Genomic DNA, 21,940 nt, shown 5'->3' with positions numbered 1-21,940 from the left:
ACGGAAGGAACGTACGCTTTCTCGAGACGGACGAAGAAGCTTCTTCGAAATCAGCGATAAAATTCCGTAGCTGGATTCGTTCGAATCTGATAAGCCAGATAGACAATACCATAAGAGATGTCACATACGTACGCAATTGCTGTTGCATTGTTCGTACACCGCGTATGGAAGTGGGTCGTTGCATCGTAACCGCAGATGAGACGATTCTGATTAATTCGTTGTTTTATTAATGCGATTAAGATCGACCAATTAATCTGCTCGTCCAGACCCAGTTCCCTTCGTGATTGATCTCGTTGCCTACGAGCTACGAATGCGACTCTCTATTCTCGATCGTGTGCATCGCAGCCACTTATTTATCGCACGACAATGCAACGCCACAATTGTACGATTTATTGCATTCCTTCCGTCTCGCCGCCATTCCGTTCTCTTTTATTTTAGCTAATTATCGTGATGATAAAATGAAAATATTCGAATAATAAATAAAACAAATTACAATTAAAATAACATATTTTCGTTTTACCAGAATTAGAAAAGATCGTAGTACTAAGGATACTAAAAAACAACAGAGGAAAATATTGTTTAGAGGACGGTATAGATCAGGCAGATTTTCCACGAAACGATAAACAATTTTTAAAGCTCGAGTAACAAAAATCTTTTCTGTTCCGAGACGAAGTGGCTTGTTTAAAGTCTGGTTCGGAGAAACTGCGAGCGTTTACCATGCAGATATCTTTTATTAGCAACGAGGCTGATGTAATCGAGTAAACAGTTGTCTGATAAGAACAATAACAGAGGAACGTATGAATTCGCAAGGTCTCGAACGTGACCAATGCGAACGTCGAGATTTCACGATTTTTGCCAAGTCTGGTGTCCACGTGCACGTCTTTCGACCAGTCTCGGCTATCCGTGTCTGCTTATCTAGAAGAGTCGCTTGAACACGTACAGATCGATGGAAACGAAAGTCGCTAAATTCCTGTTTGCCTCTCTTGGATCTTTTCAACGCTCGTTATGAAAATTTTAATCGTAAATTCGTCAATATCGTACGGCGTATACTTACAGTAAGAAACGCGATCAAAGGTCGTGAGATTCTAAGATTTCCAAGACGAAAGAAATTATTTCATCCGGCTCTTTTATGTAACTTTCTCGGAATTAAATACTCGCTTAATTCCCCATTGAACGATGTTAACGTTCAACCACGTCGAAGGCTTAATTTTTGCTCGCGATAAATCTTAAACTGTACTCGAAACTACCAAACTGAAGGGAATTTTACGAGACGAGTGCGAGTGGTTGCGTTTTTATTTATACGAATGACACGAGTGAATTGTAAATTCACACAAGAACGAGACACAGTTAATCTTGATCGCTAATCGAAGCCGCTTAGTGGCCTTGAATTCATTCAAAGACAGTCGTACGTTCCGCCTCGCATGCTTATACTACCGCCAGATGTAAATTACGCTCGAGGAATGTTCAATTGGATCTATAATTGCTCGTGACCGAGATAGAGTCGAAGACTTTGCGATCCTAGAAAGGAAAGCCATATTTTTTTCCTCCATGAAATTCGATACGCGGCTAATTTCGTAAGAATTCGTGATCATTGGTCGCGGGATCAATATGGTTTGATATTTACTTTGGAATAAACGTATGGTAATTATTTATGAAAATTGTATGGTAATTAAATTTTAATTGAATCGCGAAGATTTCTCAGATTATACGGCGATTAGAAAGTTTCCAAGCGATCTTTTGCGGTAAATATGTAGTGGCGTCGGTACAATTTTACTTGAAAAAGTTTTAGCGAGAATTGGACACAAAGAAGTTTGGGGTTGCAGGCTTTCGACTGTCACGTATGAAATTGTTTTTCTTGTCGTATGTCTAGAAGAACATTAAAATTCCAATTTAGCGCTGATATTTCCTGTCGAGGGATTACCACGCACCCGGAAATTTTCTCTTTGTCGGCGTTTAATTAGAATACAATCCGCGCGTGGCGATGCGTTCCGATAACTGTGCATATTATGTATGCGCGATTAACAGCTGAATATGTAATTAGTCACCTGCCGAAATTTATTCTCCGCCGACTTCTAGGTGTTGCGTTAAATCGTAGTTTTGGTTTAGTTTTAGTTAAATCTAACTTTAAAATTCTTAGCATGTTTCAGAAAGTTCATTTGTAGTTCAGTGGAAATACAAAATTCAAGCTTCGCTGTCGGTCCCAAGAGGCGACGTCGCATGTTACTCGCAGAATAATGTTCCAAACGAAATTTGAAAATGAATGAGATTCTTTTTCCCCGCGAGGATTCGCCCTCTATGGCGAACAGAAAGAGCCACCCTTCGCGTCAGCTGTTTCATAAATCAACGCTCGTACATCGACTGACCCGGCACGCTCGTGTACGTGCGATTTCGCTTCGGGTGATCGAAGCTTCGCTCACAGTGAAAGTCGCGAGCGTCAGTGAGGTGGTGCTCCTTATAAAGTAGCAGAGAGCCTCGACGTCGATACGCCTTCGTTCCACTTGCGTCATCGATTGATCGCGCGTCAAGACGCGCGCGTTGCGTGTCCCTAAATTCCGGTTGCACAATGGAACTTTAGAACGATCCATGTCCATTTGAAATCGAACGAGAAGACTTGCGAAATCTCTCGTTGAATTGGCATGTTTGGAAAAGTAGGCCATGGGGGTGTTCAACCCCCTCGTACTTTGCGATTCTCTTCACTGCATTATTCAGAGAAAGTATCGATCACGAGCTTTCTGATAGGGATATTTTTTCCCAATTATCACAAGCATATATATCGTATAATAATTTCTATATGATTGTACAAGTTTCTATAGATTGTTGTTTGCCTTTTAATTCATCGAAAATATCGATTCGTACTGGCGCTTTACGAGATCGTAATTAATAAGATCAGTTCGTGGAATTGTCAGTGTTATAAATATCCGATACGTAGCGCGAATGACATTATAATTAATTCCATCGTTGAGCGTGTCGTGTTTTATTGCACGACCGTTTTACTCGAGTTCATTAGAATCTCGTCGAGATATTCGCACTAGCCTGAGGAAGAAATTTCGCAACAATTCGACACAGCTGTTTCAACGGAATTTCGTTCTGTTCAGCGATAATGCAACCGAGTTGCATGTACATATCGCGCGGAAGGCGTCTTCTACCTGGTTTTAAATTTCCTAGCACGCACATGCTCATTACCATATGTACGCTCCACGGGAACATCACGAGTTCGCTGAACTCTACACCTTAATCGAGCGTTCATTCCAAAAATCGGGTATGTTCTCACTTCCAGCTGTCTTCTATCTCTTTAGCGATAAATACTGCAGTCACTACGCTACACTACACTCGCTTGGTACGATAGACGATTCTTCACGGACAACTATTAACGGATAATCTATAATTTCTGCTTAATCTACGTATATCTAAAACTTTCTATGACGTGTTCTAAAATAACGATAAGAATTCTTATTGGAGATATACGTTGAATGCGTCGGTGAAACTTCTATGTAATAGCAATAATAAATTATTTATTGGTAGTTAATTTTTAAAGAACGATCATCTAGTGAGAAAAATATTGAAACAAACCGAGATAAAGGAAATTACCTTTCAATTATCCTTTTGAAAAAAATGACAAGCCTAACTGATTGTGAATGAAATTCATCATAAGAGAGGATATCAGATTTTACGTGACGTGTCGGATGCTTTTCACGGGCCTATAGAAGGCACTTCCCTTTGTAGGGACTTAAAGTGTTACGTGATTTCCGGCTTGAAATACCAAGGTTGCATTACAATCGTCATTCTTTATGCGCATACACGGATTTCTGTTTGATTATGACAGTTGTGACGGAAGGAAGTCGGTGAATTAAATGTTCCTTTCTCTACGATAGAACGTATATTCGGATGCAGATATTCAACATCGCTGCAGCTGAAGGCTAGATCGAATCAAGTCTTTCCTTTAGAAAAAGACATAATTATTCGACCCATTGTCAAAATTCAGATCTTTCTCCTACGGGTTTCTTTTACGACTCAATTTATTTTAATACACTGATCGCTATCGTCGGATCGAACTTTGGCGGACATGCGATTAAACGAAACAAGTATCGATTATCCATCGTGCTTGGTCTTGAATCTACGTGATCGGTCTACGCGGAGGCTGCAAAACTTCCATTGTTTCACGCGACACCCACGCATAGCGTTGAAATGCAGTAGAATCTTTGTTATTCGAATTGTCATCGTTCGCATGCTTTGCTCTTTGAGACTAGATCTCCTTCAACCTTGGCATATAACAGCATAACAGCCGTGCGCTGTCTATGACAATCGAAACTCAGCATTCCCTTAAATTAAACACCATAAAATTCAAATTAAGCATCTTAGAGAGCTACCAATCGGATTCACCTCGTTGTGGTCCCTAAATCACGAATAAGACCATCCGTCTCAGCCCCGTAAATCAGTACGAAGCGTATTTTATACACAGGAGAGGTCTTTTTTTCGCGCATGGGCGCAATGAGCGTGCACGAACGCTTCAATGGGCCAATAAATAAATCCATCGTTGCTGGACGAAGAGGTATCGCTGGGACAGGTTGTGGCCTTTTGCGCGAACGGACAACGACGGTGGCGTAAAAATAGCGGCGCGTATCGCACGGAAAAATCGCGGCCGTGCATGAATTAGAGAGCCGGCCGAACATCGGCGTCCCTTTGGTTTCGCGGCACGCGAGGCCGTCGTATTGACTTATATCGCGACGCGACAGACGCGCATTTGTAATCGCCGTATTTGGCAAAATCGGACGGCTCCATTCGCGGCAACGAGACCCGTCCGTCCCGTCCAATCTCCGGCTTTGATCGCTGAAAACGCGGCGAATCGGCGACAAATTTATACGCGCCGCGAGATGCGTGAGAAACATCGCCAGGGAAAGCGGGAGGATCACGAGAGAAATACGGAACCGTGTTCTTGCGAAATCTTGCTTAGACAGACTTCTGTTACTTTCGCGATTTCTGAGATTAGGAAACTGTCGGATATAAACGTCGAATTGGCTGAAAAGTTCGTAGTATTTGCGACGAAAATGGAACTACGTGCTTCGTCCAATTGAATTCGCATTTTACGCTAAATCCACTCCATTCGCAAATTTCCAAATCAGATTTCTACATCGATGCTTTTAAAGTTTCTTACATAATCTGCTTGTAGCTGTTCTACGAGGAATTTCGTCACGAATCACGGATAGATACGACTAGAATAAATAATTGAAAAGCACGATTACGCTGGCTTTTAAACAAGATCGACACCGGGCACTAGCTTTCTCGTAATTTGTTAGAAGTTTCTTGCTCGATCGTTGCCTCGATCTCTTGATTGATTTATTTATTGATTCGTTGATGTAGTCATAGATGTTGATTGCCAGCAGGCATCGAGTGTTTTCATAGGTTACGCGTTCACTGTTGATTTATTCAACCAGTCGACTTCACGGAGAAAAGACTCCCGTGTGCCCCCGTTCCTTTTTGCTGGTCGTAATTGAAATTCCGATCGAATTAAGTGCTCTGTGGCGATATGATGTTATTGAGTCGTTTGCAGCTTCACGCTCGTTAGGATCGGTATGTCAGTAGCTACTGTGTTATTTTAGCGTCGTCCGTGCGTTTGGATCTTCGTACTGTTCTCTCTATTCCTTTCTCATAGACAAGGCGACGTTGCTACGACGAGACCACCTCCGTTATATATTTTCTACACAGAATCTCACAGGAGTTTCGCGATCGTTACAGATATTAAGTAAAATAAAACCGAAGATCAAAGCGTATTTCGAGCAACAAAATTCTACTTAAAAGCAAGGATATTTCTTCAGACCGGGAGTTTCCATCAAAATTCACGAGCCAAGCGCACTCACGAATCGTTTTTCGAGCTAATTTAGAAGATGCTAAATCACTGCACCTGCGCGTTTGTCGGTGCAGCTGCAGGCTTTCATTAGCACGTAGTGCGGCTTCAGCATCCAATAAATCTGAGACGATCGAACATATTGCACACGCATCCGCACATGTTTTTCAATCACCGCAAATTTGAGAAATGGGTTTGCGATCTTCCTTGAAACTGTACCGTAAAAATCATTGAAAATCGTCGAGTTTGAAACACGGAGCGCAGCTGTCTGTATCCGCGCGTCCATCTATGTACATGGACATATGGCAAATTATACCGATCGCCGAACTAAAATCGTAGAATCGTACAAGGTGTTCGTGCAACAGAAGTCTATAACTCGCAACTTGTAACTCGTCGATTATACCGTTGTCCACTTATACGATACTTTCGGCCGCACCCTGTATAAAATCTTTAGGAAACAAGAAGCTGTATCCAGACGCGAAACCTGTACCGAACGATCTGAAATAGCGATCCGAGGTTTGTAACCTGTCATTTTTATCGTCAGCCGTATAAAGACTGGATCCAGCGGGCATCGAATAAAAAAGAATCTAAATTGTTCTCCAAACTGGATCGACATTGTATAAATCAACGCGTTTCAACTTTCCCTCGATGTCAGGTTGCTTGTCCTCGCTTAACCTGCCGCTTGCTACGAACCATCTTTACCGCCTACTGTCACGACTATCCGCGAGATTGACACACCTGAATGTTCTATCGTCGAATCCTGTTCGTGACGACTGATAACGGTACTAGCATTTAACGGGCAAAGGGGAAATAAATATTGCAGAGGCAAGCGAATATTAAATTAAGAGAAGCGAGCAAGCCAAGCGAGACACTATGGTAATAAAAATAAAACATACAAACTTTAAAAACCAGGAAAAGTGGTTTTTATCGAGAAATATGCTAAAAGGAAGAAAATAATTTTCTTAATCAGGTATTATTAAGTAATTGAACGTAATACACCGGGGAACCTGTATATGTTGAGCACGTAGGGTAATCGCGTAGGGTATCGATCGACAAATGAACTCGTATTTACTAAAAATAAAAACCTTCGGACAGGTCGGCAAACGGAAAAGTGGAAAGATAGATTTTTTGACGAACGACTCTAGCTGCGAATTTTAGAACTTTTTGCGAAAAGTTGCGCGGATGTAATCGAGTAATTGCTAGAATCGCTAAAAGGCACACGGATAAAGGTAAATTATTAAATTATCTTTGGAGAGAAAAAAGGCGAAAAGGTTGACGATAGCGAGAGAAAAGAAGGATTTCTAAACGTTTGTATTCGCGGTATCCTGTGCGACCGGTTCGCCCCTGCATTCCTGTTCTGGTGCATGCGTCACATATCGGTGACTGCAGTTCCTCACGATTGCAGAAAAAAATAGAGTGGGCGAGCTTAAGTCCTCGTCAGGTTCGACCCACGGTTGCTATTAACGCGGCGTGTCCGCGAATCCATTGGACATCGAGGTCGTAAATGGATCGAATTTCGTTGGATAACGACCCTCCGTGATGAAAATGATTTTCCATTTGCTCGTCGCAACGGATCAAATGCGTCAAATTTCGCGATTACATCGTAGAATAATTTCGTTTGCTGGGAAGTAGAACGATTCGTTCGGATAAGAGGAACCGCGAAAGCTGGAGATCTTCGTCAAAGGATTCAACGCGTTAATTGATTCGTCCCTGTTCATTGCTGGTTACCGTTTGTTCTTATCAAAACGACACATGGCAATTCCGGCGGCGAGTTGCGTAGACTTGCGAATCACTTGCATAACTCGCATAATCGTCGCTGCAGCCGTTGTTAACGCGCCTCTGCACGCGTATGCGAGTTTTACCTACACTGTGACTGCAGCCTAGGAGCTGGAGTATGCCAAGGTTGCCCTGTAAACGGTGGCATTTTTACGCCTCGAACGGAGACGACGATGATCTTCCCGACAAAAGAGTCTCAGTTCCTTTAAAGCGCCTCTACGAAAGTTCGAACGGAGCTTCTTTTCATCCATAGAAACGGAACGAATGTTTCTAGGTCGGTGTTTAACGATAAAATACTTTGCACATTTGTGGACTTGAAAGGATTCTGTTTCATTGTTTGCACGCGAGATAATTATTTATTCGAGGAAGCTTTCTAGATCGCGTTATTTTTACTCAGAGATAATTATTAACGTGGCGAGAGAGAAATTTATGATATTGCTTTTGCTCATAGTAAAGAACCGAGTCTTTATCCCAAAGTGAAATTCAACGAAACGAACGTTTTCTCCGTCAGTTTCATCCATTGTTCGACGATAAAACGCTACGCATCATTTATCAGCCTGCGGCAATACAACTACGTATTCGAAAGTCATTTTTCTTTATCAGAAGTGCTTTATGCCTCGTGAGTTGAGACGATTCTCTTCAAATTTAATATCAAATACGTAACTTCTGATTTAATTGCTCCCCCGTATTTTCGACTTTAGAGATCATCGTTAAATTTTATCGAACGAGAAACTAAACACGCGAAAAGTATCTGATATCCTGACTTTTATTAATTTTATTTTTTCGTATAATAATCTTCATCGCGATAAAATTTAATTGTTGCACAATTACGCGCAGAGTAAAGAAATTTTTATTCGGAAAAGTTCAAGGCAAGCCAGGATATAAGAGCAAGGCTGCTTTAGAAATCGCGTTGTTTGTTCACTCAGCACTTTGCCTCTCTTACGTGTATCTCAACGATATTGATTATTTATAGAAGATAAGAATAACAAATGACTTCTTATCTATCCCAATACGTTGTTTGACGTTGTAAAATTCATCTGTGTACAGGTGGTATTAATCACGTGGTGTTATAGGTCATGGTAATTTTAAGTACAACCCTAAGACCGACACACCCTTTTAGGGTAATTATACGATCTATTACCTCGGCTAGCAATCTTCATATTGTGTGCACACGCCTACGTCCAGACGTCAAGATTCGATGATAACGCGCGATGATTGTACTCTGCCACGAATCGCCGGAAATTACGTGTTTTTGATAATGTTTTTAACGAGGTAACGTGGAATGTTTAAATTAAAAATAGACTTATTAAAAGAGGAGAAGTATTTAATAAAGCACTACGTGTGATTAAATTAAAATCAGGAATTATTCGCATTGCTGTATTTCATTAATTTTTAACACAATTTCCGATATCGTGAATAAAAAATGTCGAACGAGTTAATGAGAGAAGATATCTCGTGCAATGTTTAAAACGTACATTTCTCGAGTACAAGGAAAGATGATAACTATCATTGTATGATTCCTCGAGATTGAAATGTGGAACGATTCTTGGCGATGCTTTTCGATCGATTTACGAATTACAAATTCGTAAGACAGAAGTTTTCGAGATATTAAAAGCTTGTCAAATATTTCACGATGATTTTTTGCTGCGATAATTTCAACGATAATCTAGAACCGGAGAGCCGTTCATTAGAAAAGCGGAGTAGTCGTTAAATTCTAAGCCAACAAATACAATGGGTAGTTTAGAGCACAAGATGATGATCGTTAAAATAATTGAACATCTATAGACGATAATTGTCCTCGTTAATTTTAGAACCAAACGGTTACCCACTTAAGAGGAGAATAACATGAACTTTTGACGTTATATTCCAATGAATATTTATTGCCAAAATATTTATATTTATTGCCATATATCCATACGGCTCTATAGAAGATTAAAGAAAATAACAAATTAAATTATGACCTAATCGTCGTTTGACAATTACTATTTCATCGACTCTGACTCGATAAAGATCTAATTGATTTCAATAAACATTTCACCTACATGTTCGACATTCTACGATGGAATTAGCACTCAGCAACAATGTGTTCCGTGAAACCGATAAAAATTGCGGTGGCAAGTGTGTTACCTGGTTTAATAACTCGTCTGTTGGTCGGATCAGTTACTGACTTCTTGCGCCACTGTTCAAAATAGCTCGTGACCACTGACCTCGATCTCGGAAATACGTTCGCATCATCGTCTTTCCTCAACGATAATGAATATCGAACGATGACCAGCTAACATTAACCATCGCACTAATGACGCAACGCCTTCGTTTCGGCTGCGTTTTATTATCAACGTACGATTTTCGTTCTCTCGAGTCGGAGTTTAAGGATTTCACGGCTGATTCGATACGTTTCCTTTTTCGCAGGGCGATCGTGGGTGCACCGGAGGCCGAAACTCCTCAAGTTGGCGTTCACAGAGGCGGCGCCGTTTACAAATGCGACATCGCTGCCGATGACCGATGCACGTTGATCCATTTCGACAGCAAAGGTAAGAAGAATTAATTTATTATTTTTCGCTTTGACTTACTTTCTTTTTCGAAAAATATATCCGATATTTTGTATAACCGTAAAAACGGCGATAAAGCAAGCGGTATAAATTTAGGTTTATAGGTTCACAAAGTGTCGTACGTGATTAGAAATCTTATCATACTGGCATTATTTTGCGCAGCATGAGCAATTTAACGTTTAACTTCGTGATAACGCGTTGCGTTCTTCCATGCCAATTCTCGTGCAAATGTGATATTAATAATACGTTATATTTTTTATCGCGAAACCATTCAATTAAATAAATTATTCGAGTTATTCAAACTACTCCGTTCGTTTCGAAATTTGGCGCTGTCGTGGTATCTGGTACATTCTAATTACCAAATATTACCATACTATCGCGATTCTAACGAGGTTTGGTTTATAGCAGTATTTAAGGAAAATGACCCTGTATAGTATACTTGCGGTTTACGAAGGATCAAAGAAAGGTACCTAAACAAAGAACTTTGTAAAGATCTCGAAAAGGCTATCGTACGTAGCGTCGCTTATCGCAGGGTAGCTGCAGGCACGGTCGATCAACCAATTTTCAGATTAGCATAGTCCGGAGAAGAATGTTTGAACGATTGAATTTGAAAAGGATCTTGGAAAAATGCAATCGTTTATCGTAGGATAGTTTATCGCGTGCCGGAAGCATGGTCGGATTAACTCTTGTAGTTTGTTTCGTAGCTCAATCCGATATCTGTTTTCCGGTTCTTTCTTCCACTTGCACTCTCGTACCCGCCGTGAGGCATTGAAAGGTAACCTCAACGGGAACATTGTTGCTAACGAGGGCTCGTATCTCGTGTTCCACTAGCTGTTCGCAGTCGCTGACCCACATTCTGGCTTTCCACCCGCTTACAAAGCCCTCGAGGAGCTTCGTAATCTCGGCAACCGGCAAGTAACCGGCTGACTGGTTGTAGAGCAGCGTTCTATTCTCGGCGACTTTCCACCCACCCTGTCGTTGACCCTTCCACCGCTTCGACTGTTTATCGCTTCTAACCGTATCGATTTCGAACGTTTCCTCGATCCTTTTTCTGAAAGCAACTACGAGCCGACTAAATCGCACTAGCCGTTGTACAGTCAAATCGTATTGCCGAGTAAAGGACAGGTGATTCCACGATCTTTTGATTTGTTCAGAATTTTTGTTGCGAGACTTTCGTAATAACGCGAAATACTAAAGAGTCAGATTTCGTTGTACAATATAAGCGAACATCCGTTAGAAAGTACATCTAGCACGAAAAATTGGTCGTGCAAAGACGAAAGGAAATCCAAGAGAATTCTATCCCTTCGCCTGGTATCGTCTTTCTCTCGCAAATCAACGGACCAACTACAAGAACTATGTCTGCGCAAATATCTACATACTGTACGTAGCTACACTCTGCCTATCAAAACTCAAATTTACCGAATGCGTCTTAATCTTATCGCCGGGTCTCATCTGGCAAAAAAAAAGAAAAAAAGAAAAAAGAAGAAAATCTCGAACTAGAAGAGCAGACCGTTTCATTAAATATTTTCACACCAGAGTCGTATCTTGTCCCTTAATCGAGGAAGCGATCGTCCATCATCGTCGTCGTCGTTATCTGTACGATCGAAAAAAGGATTTCATAACGGAAGAAAAAAGGAGAAGAACATCGTAATGACTCAATTCCGAGTGGAACAAGTTGCAATAAAAATAAAAAGAGCGAAAACCGAACGAAGCCACGAGCGTGCATAAATTTCCATCTCTCAGCCTCGGTCAGCCATTCGAATTAATAATGACGAAGCGCGCGCGCGTTCTCCCGCGATACGATCTTCCGTTTCAGCGGAGAATGTTGGAGCGAGAGTCGACGTTAATGCCCGCGATGCAAATTAGCGGAATATCATGCTGCCGCGAATTAGACGTGCTTACACACCTCGTAACGATCGTATCTCGTGAATCGTGCACGATTCCGGACCCGTAATTTGCCGGCGCGAAAGTAATTGACTGTTCGAAAGCAATCGGCAGGAAATCACCGGTGCCGATTCTCTCTTATCTCGACGAGGTTCGGTTGAATCGATCGCGTACGAACAAGATCGAGATAAAATAGCGATTCAGGCGCGTTGCATTTTCTTTCGCATTTATTTTTATCGGATTTTTCGTTACCATGCGATTATATGGGTATTTCTGCGAGAGAAGATTGCTGGAATATCGTCTGTCGTTTGTTCGACGCCTTGGTAATAGATTTTTTCGGATTATTCGCTGCATTGGCAAGAGACTTCTTTTATTTATATCCAGTGTTTCCGTTCTTTATTTTTCGGAAGCTGTGAAAATGGTCTAATTTTATGGAGATTAAGTGGTTTTCCACGAGTATTTTATTTCGTTTTATCGAATCTCTCGAAAAGATATTGCAGCTTTTGTTTTTCTTATTAACGTTAGCGAGCCAACTACGATTTATGTTAAAACGTTCATTTTAAGCTTTATTTTATAGTTCCTGAAAATTCGTTTTTCTTTCATGGTGGATTTCATGGAATACTGTGAAAAATAAACGAATATCGTACCGGCTTTTAGTCTTTGGCCAATAATATTGTTTTCTTCGTTGCGAGATACTAACTGTGGCTATTTTCGAAATGTAACGTTTGCTCGGCTCGAACGACACGTAAATCCGGCCATACGCTCACTCATCACTATTTTAAAATGCCCGTGTGAAAAATAACCGCTCGCGCGGAGTCGTTTCTGCCTGAAAATTTATCAAGCGAAAATGAAAAAATAATACTGAAAATACTATCCGCAATCTGACTATAACAATCGCATAAGACATTGCGCTTGATTTATTATCAAAAGCACTGCCAACGCGCCAATCGTCGAACTCGTCGCATCAAAAACCACCCCCGATTTAATTCCGCTGTTCTTACCTTTCGTTCCACTCGATCTCCTTCAACTTCGAATCCAATTGCGTATCGCTGCTGGATGGTATCGATGCCTGCAAGGTCGTGTCTATTCAGTTCGATCGGATCTCTGGAACTCTGGTAACCAATAGTATTCGAATCGTTGGAGTATCTGCTATTCCGCGTGCGTACGAGGAAGCAAGTCGTATCTCGCGCGGGTCTGTCCGGAGGTCAGTCACTTCTTCGGGTGCTGGAGGGAACATCTCGTCGCGGAGGAACTCCTCGAGGTGTACACCCTGCGGAGTGGCGTGGCGAGCCGCCTCGGGATACCGGGAACCATCGTCCACGCAAGAAGCCGACTCTGCCTAATACAGAAAACCGTAAGGTCGTTCTACCTACGGGCGTGCGCGGACGTAGGTTCGGCGTTTCTTGCCGGATACCATCTGAAGATCTTCAAGGAAGGTCGCGTTGCTCCGTCCCTCGGCTCGCGAACGCGTGCTTAATTGACGTACCCTTAATGAGCGCGGCGAAATAATTGGGCCGCGATAATCGCGACGTCGTTCGTTCCTCCGCCGTCGATAATTCATAATTGCCTCTATTAAGCACTGTGTTTGGTCGATCGTTTGTTTTAATTAGACGAACGAGCGTGTTTGACAGATGGAGGATTTAAACGAGTCGATTGAACGCGTTAAAAAGTCACGAACAAAGAGTCAACGATCTTTCGTTAATAAAAATAGCTTTATCGTAATGGATGGACGTTCGAATTGAAATTGGCATTGACCTGTTTCTCGGAATATTTATCGAATATTATTCGACGTATTTGTAATTTTTCGATTAATTGCGAGTAACATTGCTATTGAATTATACTTGAGAGATCTGTCTCGGTTCGCCAGTATCGACGTAACCATACGCCTTCGGCAACGATCGCGAGTTAAGGGATAGGAAGCGAAGGACAACTTCCGTTTAAGGGTTACGACTCACCGATACGGCTAACGGGTTCGTTCCATTCGTAAAATCGACAAAGAAAAATCCAAGGTGTACTCGCTGAGAATTCTCTGCAATGACACCTGTCCGTGCCTTGTTTTTTCGAAGAATATCCGTATGATGCATCGAAAACTTTCGTTTCTTGGACATCGTTTAACGTTTCTTCGGTACGCGAGTCGGCAAACTGTCCAATCTTGCGCAGCGTTACTCGTATTTACATTGCCAAAACTCTGAATATTTTATATCCTATTCGCTTCTGAAAATGACGTTTAATCAAGCGTACAGGAAACTGATATTTAATTTTCATCGAACAGTCGTTAATCGTACATAGAGAATGTAGTTTTGCTTTATGATGGAACAAGCTTTTCGAGATGTACTTGTTCTTTTAAAACCTGTAAAAATCGTTAAATCGATAACCCTATCGTGTGAAACGTTTCGAATCGCCGGCGAATATTCCAATTAACAAGAGATAGATAAATAACTGTCGAAGAAATAATTGATTCCATTCTGTAGTAACGCGAAAGTGCGGAATTTAAATTGTAACAAATAGGCAGAGTCGCGATTATTGTGATAAATATTGCCGCGGCTGTACTCGTTGGTGAATTAATCTTGTAGTAAATGCAAACGGCGCTAAAACTGGTCGTTTCTGTTTCGTTTTATTCCGTTGCAGCAAGTACCCGCGGCGACATATTAGGTTACCTGGAGCTAAGTGACTGCTAGCTACGGGATATCTGGGCGTTGATTCGTTCTTAGGAAGCTTCTCCTTTAGATTTACAAGAATCTAGTTCCGATATTAAGTGACCGATCCTTCGCGTTGACGGCGTTCGTTATTCTTCGAAATAGTTAGCCTGGTCCAAGAAGAAACGCACATTCCTCTTGATAATCGATCGCGAGTATGCGCTGCGATATTCAAACGGCGATTTGTTTCCCGGCTTTTTCCTTTTCCAACGCGCGTCTGCCGCTTTTTCTTCGAATAGCTGATTTGTTATCAGCACCACGGTAGCCATAGCACCGAAGCTAAGTTCATTTATTCGTTCGAGGATGGCAACGTTAATACGAAATATTTCTCGTTGAAGATGAAGAAGCGCGAATCAAGAATTAATTCTTACGTGAAATTTCTGAACGAGTATAGGCTGCTCTAAATATTATTAAAATTAGTATGTGATACTTCTATCGACTCATTAGTCGTTACAGGATGAAGTAATCGTTAACAATGGCGAGGAGCAATAGCCGGCAACGACTAATGAGAAATGGTTTCCGGTTGCAGGGAATAACCATATCAGAAATCCAAACGTACCGGGTGGTTTGAGTCAAATCGACAATAAAACCCTTCAATGGTTCGGTGCCACGGTTTCGGCATCGTTGAAAGACGGAGGACCCATACTGGTGAGTAAATCTATCAAATTTTTATCACCTACAATAGCAACGTTTTTCGACTAAAGAGGCCTACGTAGATATAACACGTATAGATACGTGTGAATTCTATGTAAACCTACGAGCATTCGAAATCTGGTTATTAAAATCGTTAGATTATTTGACTAATAAATATATATATCGCTATATAAGATGCTTTTAAAGTTCTCCTTTTTATGTTGGAAAGGAGTTTACAAAGGTATAAAAGCGGTAGTTACGAATAGACGAGGGGGCCTTGTGAGAAATTACAGGCGTGCACGTTCTTAGAACACCGTACCTTCTATTTCAGGAATCGAAAACAAACGAATCCTGGTTTCGTTCTATGTTTCCGTTGCTGTGTCTAAACGCTTTGCCATTATATCGCGCCATATATAGTTACTTTGGTAGGTAACGCGAGTGTAAAAGAAGCGATACAAGCGGAAGATATTGGGTCAGTGTTAAAGTTCGTGGCCGATTTCAACGCACCTAACTAAATTATTTGTTGGCAAAGTCACGCCTGTTGTTGTACGTACGACCGAGTATCGCGCTCTTTTTATCCGCTGTGAAGTTTGCGCGTGCTGCGACACACGTGACTCGCAGGCAAACAGTTTAAGACCACCAACTTTTCCAGCGATCCGATAATTTCTAGAAAACATTCGCTTCGTTCCTCTATCGCAATTTTTTCATCGTATTTGGCGATCCTCTGCGTGTATCATCGCTCGACCGTTTCACGCGCGTCCTATTAGAGCGCTCCGTTCGCATAGATGCGCGTTGCAATCAGACGTGCGATGGAATTGTTGTTCGGATATGAATCTAAGCGCGAAGATCTCCGACTTCGCAAGACGGTCGGCCGGTTCCTTCTTTCCCTTCGGGACGCGGTCCCTATGATGTACTGCCGCCCTTATCTTTACGTGCGTTGCACTTGGCCGGGTCTATCCTGTACGCATGTGCGGATGCACATCACGCACGGCTGCGGTGTGCCGGTCGGGATGATTGAAGGAAGGGAAAAAGGAGGAAGCCGCAGGACTGGGATTTTTCGGCCGGTGGATTTGCCGAGTTTGTTTAGCGGTTTATACGTAATTGGATCCAGAACGTTGCTTATTTTATTCGGCGCCTTACTTGGCTGTAACGGCTGCTTTTAAGCCTTCGTTCGTCTTTCACACGGCGATACACGTATGCGATACGCGTTCGATGGATATCGATTATGCATCGTTCATTACAGAATCATCGTGTGAACGCTTCCATAATGAACGATGTATTCGTCGTGCATCTATCGCGATACGTGTATCGCCGCGCCGTGTGAAAGGGCGCTTCGGGGCCGCTTTATTCGTTACCGATGTACCTATTTTCTTTTACCTGCATTGGTCGTGTTTCGAAATGGCTTTATACTCGCGAGTACCAATTTTAAACTTTGTTTCGTCTGTCATTTTACAGCGATTAAAAAGAGTATACACGTATACCTTTACTGCTTCCCTTAACAGGATTATAACGTTCTACTTCCATGTAGACATCACGCGCAATAACACGGTGTAACAAACGGTAGTAAAATACAGACTAGAAAAAGTATTTGCATAAAAACTGACCACTTTACGTCGTTGTCTTTTTTCTTTTAACACGATACACTGTGACATACTTTTACCTGACGACACAATCGTTGAAACGGCACGATACCGTATCCGAGATGACTAAATGCAGCTCACAGTCCGTTCCTCGAATTCGGATTCCTCGTAGAGAAATCGGCGGTGTCAAGTCGCGAAGAACCCGGGCTCCCATAAATAAGGAGCTGCTCTCTTACGTGAGAGACGTATTAGCAACGATTATCGTTCCCATGCTCGCGTAATTTTCGCATAGCGAAACGTCGCCGCGACATTCTCATCCCCCCTGGCCTCCGGCATTATGCGGGAATTATCTACTTACCGCAGAATGCGAGTGCACGTTCCACCGTAAATGCCACTGTGCTTTTTCTTTTTCGTCGCTTTCTCCACCCGAACGCTCGTCATACGCGAATTAAAAATAACCCATATTATTCCCGCCGGTCCAATCAACTTTTTCGTTTGTTCTCTGTGTTCGCTCGTCTATACGCGTTCGTAGAAAATTTGGCATGTTTCCGGAGCCGCTCATCGGTCGGTAGTCGATCGAAGACAAAATTAGGTAGATCGAAATTTTGTAGTTAGCTAGCTTTGGACGTTATTGTACGATAACGTTCTTCCCTGTTACTTGGACATTTTTAACTTGGACGTTTAAAACGTGGACACCTGTTGTCACACTTTCTACTTATTCTCTGTACCTAAGACTCGGGTCGTTAATTCCTCTCGACACGATACATCCGCTGTATCGATCGAATCCATTATTCTCAAAGAGCAGATCGTTTGTACACGCTGTAAGGCGAATTACGTAATTCCCATCTCGTACGATCAGCGATATTATCGAACGGTTATGCCTGTCAAACAGAAGCGTGTATTCACGCTGCAGCGTTAATACGAGCCGGTCGATGTTCTTGCTGGCGACTCGATGAATCAGAGTGAATTACTTCCATCGAGAAAACCTGGCATCCTGCAGAGATCGTCAGTGGCACGGCCCGACGATCGACAGGCCATGGATGAAACGGCTTCCACTTTCAGCTTCCCCTCCGCGATACTTTTCATCCGTTATCCACGCGTGTATGTACTCGTCGATGCTTTCAACGACGCATATCGAGCCGATTTGTTCGCGATATTCTGTAAGAAGTACCGCAATCTGTCCGGTCGACAGGCGTTCGACGTTTTTCGTTTCGTTCGGTGCTCGCCAGGCGATCATTATCAATCATCGTTCGCGTACAACTTGCGGCATATTGAAATGAAATGAGTTTCGATGTTGCGTGTATTGCCAGGTAATTCTAGCTCTGGATTGGTAATTCGAGGAGATCGTTATCGATGATTTTATAGGGGGTGTTGTCCTAGCGACATGTTGGATCCGTGTTTTTGTCCAAGTACCAACGAGTACCATCCAAGTACTCAACGAGGTACACCGGCTAGGGAAATTAACCGAACAATTGGAAAGCTTAGGAAATGGAAAAATGAAGACGGAAAATGTTAATTTCATCGACATCGTGAAACTTGAAACCAAGACTCTGAAAATGTACATAGAAGTTGGATTAAAATAAATAATAAATTTAGAATAGATAAACATTTTGGAAATGTTTTATCGCGAATTGATCTCGAACGAATATCGACGAGTTGTCGTGAAATTGAAAGATCGCCGAACAAGGAGGATAATACGCGTATTTTTCAACCTCCAGCTAGGGAAGAAACTTGTAATTTTAGAATTTAAGCAATTAATAAAGAAATTAAAGGAGAATACCGAAAGAGGAATCGATGGGAGCTTAAATCGTACAATTTTCGGTTAATTAACGAGCCCGACGACGGCCGTAGGGTCGATCCTTGTCTTTCGGCACACATCAAACTCGCAGGTAGACGTCACCGGTACGTGACGCGAATAATTCTTTGTCCGACCATATCGTTTTAGCGCCATAGTCGACGTGTCGAAGCATTCGGCAGGATTACACATGAACCTCACGTATTCAGCTCCGGTCGTAAAAGGAGACAGACCGGAGCTTCTACTCAGTCACACTATTAATTAACAAAAACTTGTATCTCTATATAAATACCGTTCCCGAAATTCTTGGCGTGGTAACTTTATACTGGCCCCCTGAAACTCGTAGAGTCCGATTCGTTGCGTGGCGGAGAGAAAAATTATCGTCGTCAATCTGGAAATTCATGATAGTAATCTTCCGTGATAGGAGAGAATAAAATTGGATAGAATTTTAACGAATCGATGAATTTTAATTTAGTTTTTATCAGATGCGATTAAATTTCACGCAGCAGCCCGGGATGGGCCTTCTTGTATTCTTTTATAAATAAACTGCTCTCGCGTTTTCATCCACCGTTTCACTGTCGTTGCTTCGTTTTTTGTAACTATCCAATTCGGAGATGCTTCTTCGTTCTTTTCTTCTGCTCCGTACTTCTGATCTCTTTCACGATCCGCCGACATTTCAAAGATACAGCTTCTTGATTGCTGCCAGATGTTTCGCGCTTCTGACCTTTCTCTCTTTTCTCCTTTCTCCAAATAAGAGGATCGTGTGTTTTTTCCCCTTGGCCAGACAAATCTTCGTTCGATCGTGCTACACCGATGAAATAAACGACTCGTGTACGTAGCAAGCGAACTATCAGAGGAAAATAGAATTTTTGTTCTCAAGATAACTACGTGCGATCGTGAAAGAAACCTCTTCGTAAGAGTTCGTTCAAATCGTTTCATTAGGCCGTGAAACGTTAAAAGTTCTTCGAATTGAAGGAGTCTGAGTCGTAAACGCAATCACAGAATCTAACTCGAACGGCTGTAAGAAAAGAAAAACTCTCGTATTTCATTCCCGCCATCAAAACTGACCCAGAAATCACCCGCGACCTCCTCAAAGAAATCTCGCGCACAATTTAAAACACATAAATTACCGGTGCAATAACAAGCTCAGCAACAAGTCTGAAAAACAACCGAAAGAACCGATCTTTATTAATACGTTACCGGGCAAAACCTCGGTACGGACGGCATTCATAGTTCGGATTCCAGGAACGTTGAAGAAAAACTACTCGTCGTTAGAATTCCGTTTCGATAGAAACGATGCTTTAGACGAAAATCTCTCGAAGCAAAGAAAGACGAATATTAATATAAATCTCCTCTAGTCGCTTTACCGATGCACGCTCTTTCAACGACATTTTTCATCGCATTTCCACCTGTTTCTCGTCTTATTCTTTGAGCTTCCTCGCGAACGTTGTTCTTTAACTGCTCGATCGTTTGTTCGCATATTGTTTAAGTAACGTCAAAAGAAAAAGGCGTCGAACGATTCGTAATAGAATCGTACGATCCGCGTCACACGACCGCTAACCAATGATCGATATATGACGGTAATAGAAAAAGGTGTCGCTTCTTCCATGACACCCTGTATATGAAATTCTCTATGTCAATCGAGTGGAATAGCGGCACGCTTCACCTACTTTCCTCGCGGGGCAGCAGCTTGTGACTCTCGAAAAACGAACGAGACGAAAGCGGCGGAGACAATGAGAGCCGAGCAAAAAACCGAAGGCGGAGGAAAGAAAGCCCGAAGAAGGCAAAAACCGTGCACGTACACGGCCCGCCAGGGACCGAGGGAACAATCGGCAACAATAAAATACGACGAAGCCGTCGCGATAAAGCCACGTCGCGTCGTCTCGCGAGTCCTCGCGGAGAATCCGCTGGCAAAAACGCATCGATTAAAAGACGAACAGGACGCTGTCCACTCGAAACCCACCACCGACCCCGACGACCCACCTTGAGAGCAGAATCTTGTACCGAAATTCGTGTTCCCTCGCCGGTTTAATGGAAGTTTCTCTGGAATAGCGTGTGGTTGGATTTAGTGGTGGCTCGTTTCGAAAGATAGAAATTAGGTTTTCTCATTTTGGGTAGTTTTAGATTTACGATAGTTGGTAAGTTTCGGCTGTTGTTACTGTTCGTCTGATCTTTTTACGAAACTTACCACTCTGTCAAGATATCGACCAACCACCGTTCGCTCTTTCCCACGCAAACTCTCGGAGGTGGAGTCGAGTTAGCCAAAGTTCTTACCTACTTTCTCTTCCTTAAAAAGTACGTAACATCGAAACAACGGAAACACAGGTCGATAACCATCGTAGATATACGAATCTGCATAGATATTCGCCGATTTATCAATTTTCCCTCGTCGGATGATCCATCTCGAGCGCATAATCTCGTAGGAAAAATTCGCGTACCCTTCCCCTTTGACCTTCTGCCCGTACACGGTACACCGTTCGGAAAGAACGTTCTTTTTGGGGATTAGAACGCTATTCTGGTCCCTGGAACGGTGGTCGGGATCGATGGGACCAAGGGAGATCGAACGTTTGTCGGCTGGCAGAATGGAAATACCATTGTCAGAGAGAATGGACGGGACAATGTTTGAGAAATTCCCATGGCCTCGTGAGAGATACTGTGAGAAGCGGTTGATCATTCTGTCTCTGGATCTTCGAGAGGGTGTGTGGACGTTGTTCCTCTTCTTCTTCTTCTTTTCCTTCGGTTTTGTCTCGTGGTAGGTACGTGTTGCTTGCCGATTGCTGCGATCGTCTGTTCCTTTTCTTGTTGGAATTTCGTTGCGGTTTCGCTTGGAATCATATGGCTGTGCGGTTGCGCCGGAATTAAGTGGATGTTGGTGACGATTTATGATGAACGCTTCGATGGAGGCACCGTTGCAAGCGTTTCTGTGCCTGGTTAGAAACGTATATGGGCGTTTTTTCTAAGAAATACGTTGCTCGAAGATATATCAAGTTCGCGTTTCCTAGAGTACAATATCATAGAGAAATTATCGGTACGTAGATTAGAAAATCTGCATGGATAGGTTTCGATGGAGCGTAGATACCGTCATTTCAATCCGTACGCGCAGCCTTCCTTTTTCGTAAGTTTGCACGCAGAAGGAAGAGCCGAAGCAGAATAATGCAAGAAACGGAGACAATGCACATTCCGGG

At 42.4% G+C, this 21,940-nt stretch overlaps 1 protein-coding gene across 2 annotated transcripts in view; it reads left to right on the top strand.

The window, feature by feature from the left end:
* LOC126922355 (integrin alpha-PS2) overlaps positions 1 to 21,940 on the top strand; it is a 74,745-nt gene that overhangs the window by 11,038 nt on the left and 41,767 nt on the right. For both annotated transcript variants that reach the window (XM_050734846.1, XM_050734847.1), the window contains exons 2-3: positions 10,028 to 10,149; positions 15,277 to 15,395. In XM_050734846.1, coding sequence (XP_050590803.1) covers positions 10,028 to 10,149; positions 15,277 to 15,395 — 241 coding nt within the window. The remainder of the gene's footprint in view (positions 1 to 10,027; positions 10,150 to 15,276; positions 15,396 to 21,940) is intronic.

This window comes from Bombus affinis, chromosome 12 (genome assembly GCF_024516045.1).
Source record: "Bombus affinis isolate iyBomAffi1 chromosome 12, iyBomAffi1.2, whole genome shotgun sequence".
NCBI lineage: Eukaryota > Metazoa > Arthropoda > Insecta > Hymenoptera > Apidae > Bombus > Bombus affinis.
Note: the sequence above shows the minus strand (reverse complement) of the source record. Positions and strands in the feature narration are given on the sequence as shown.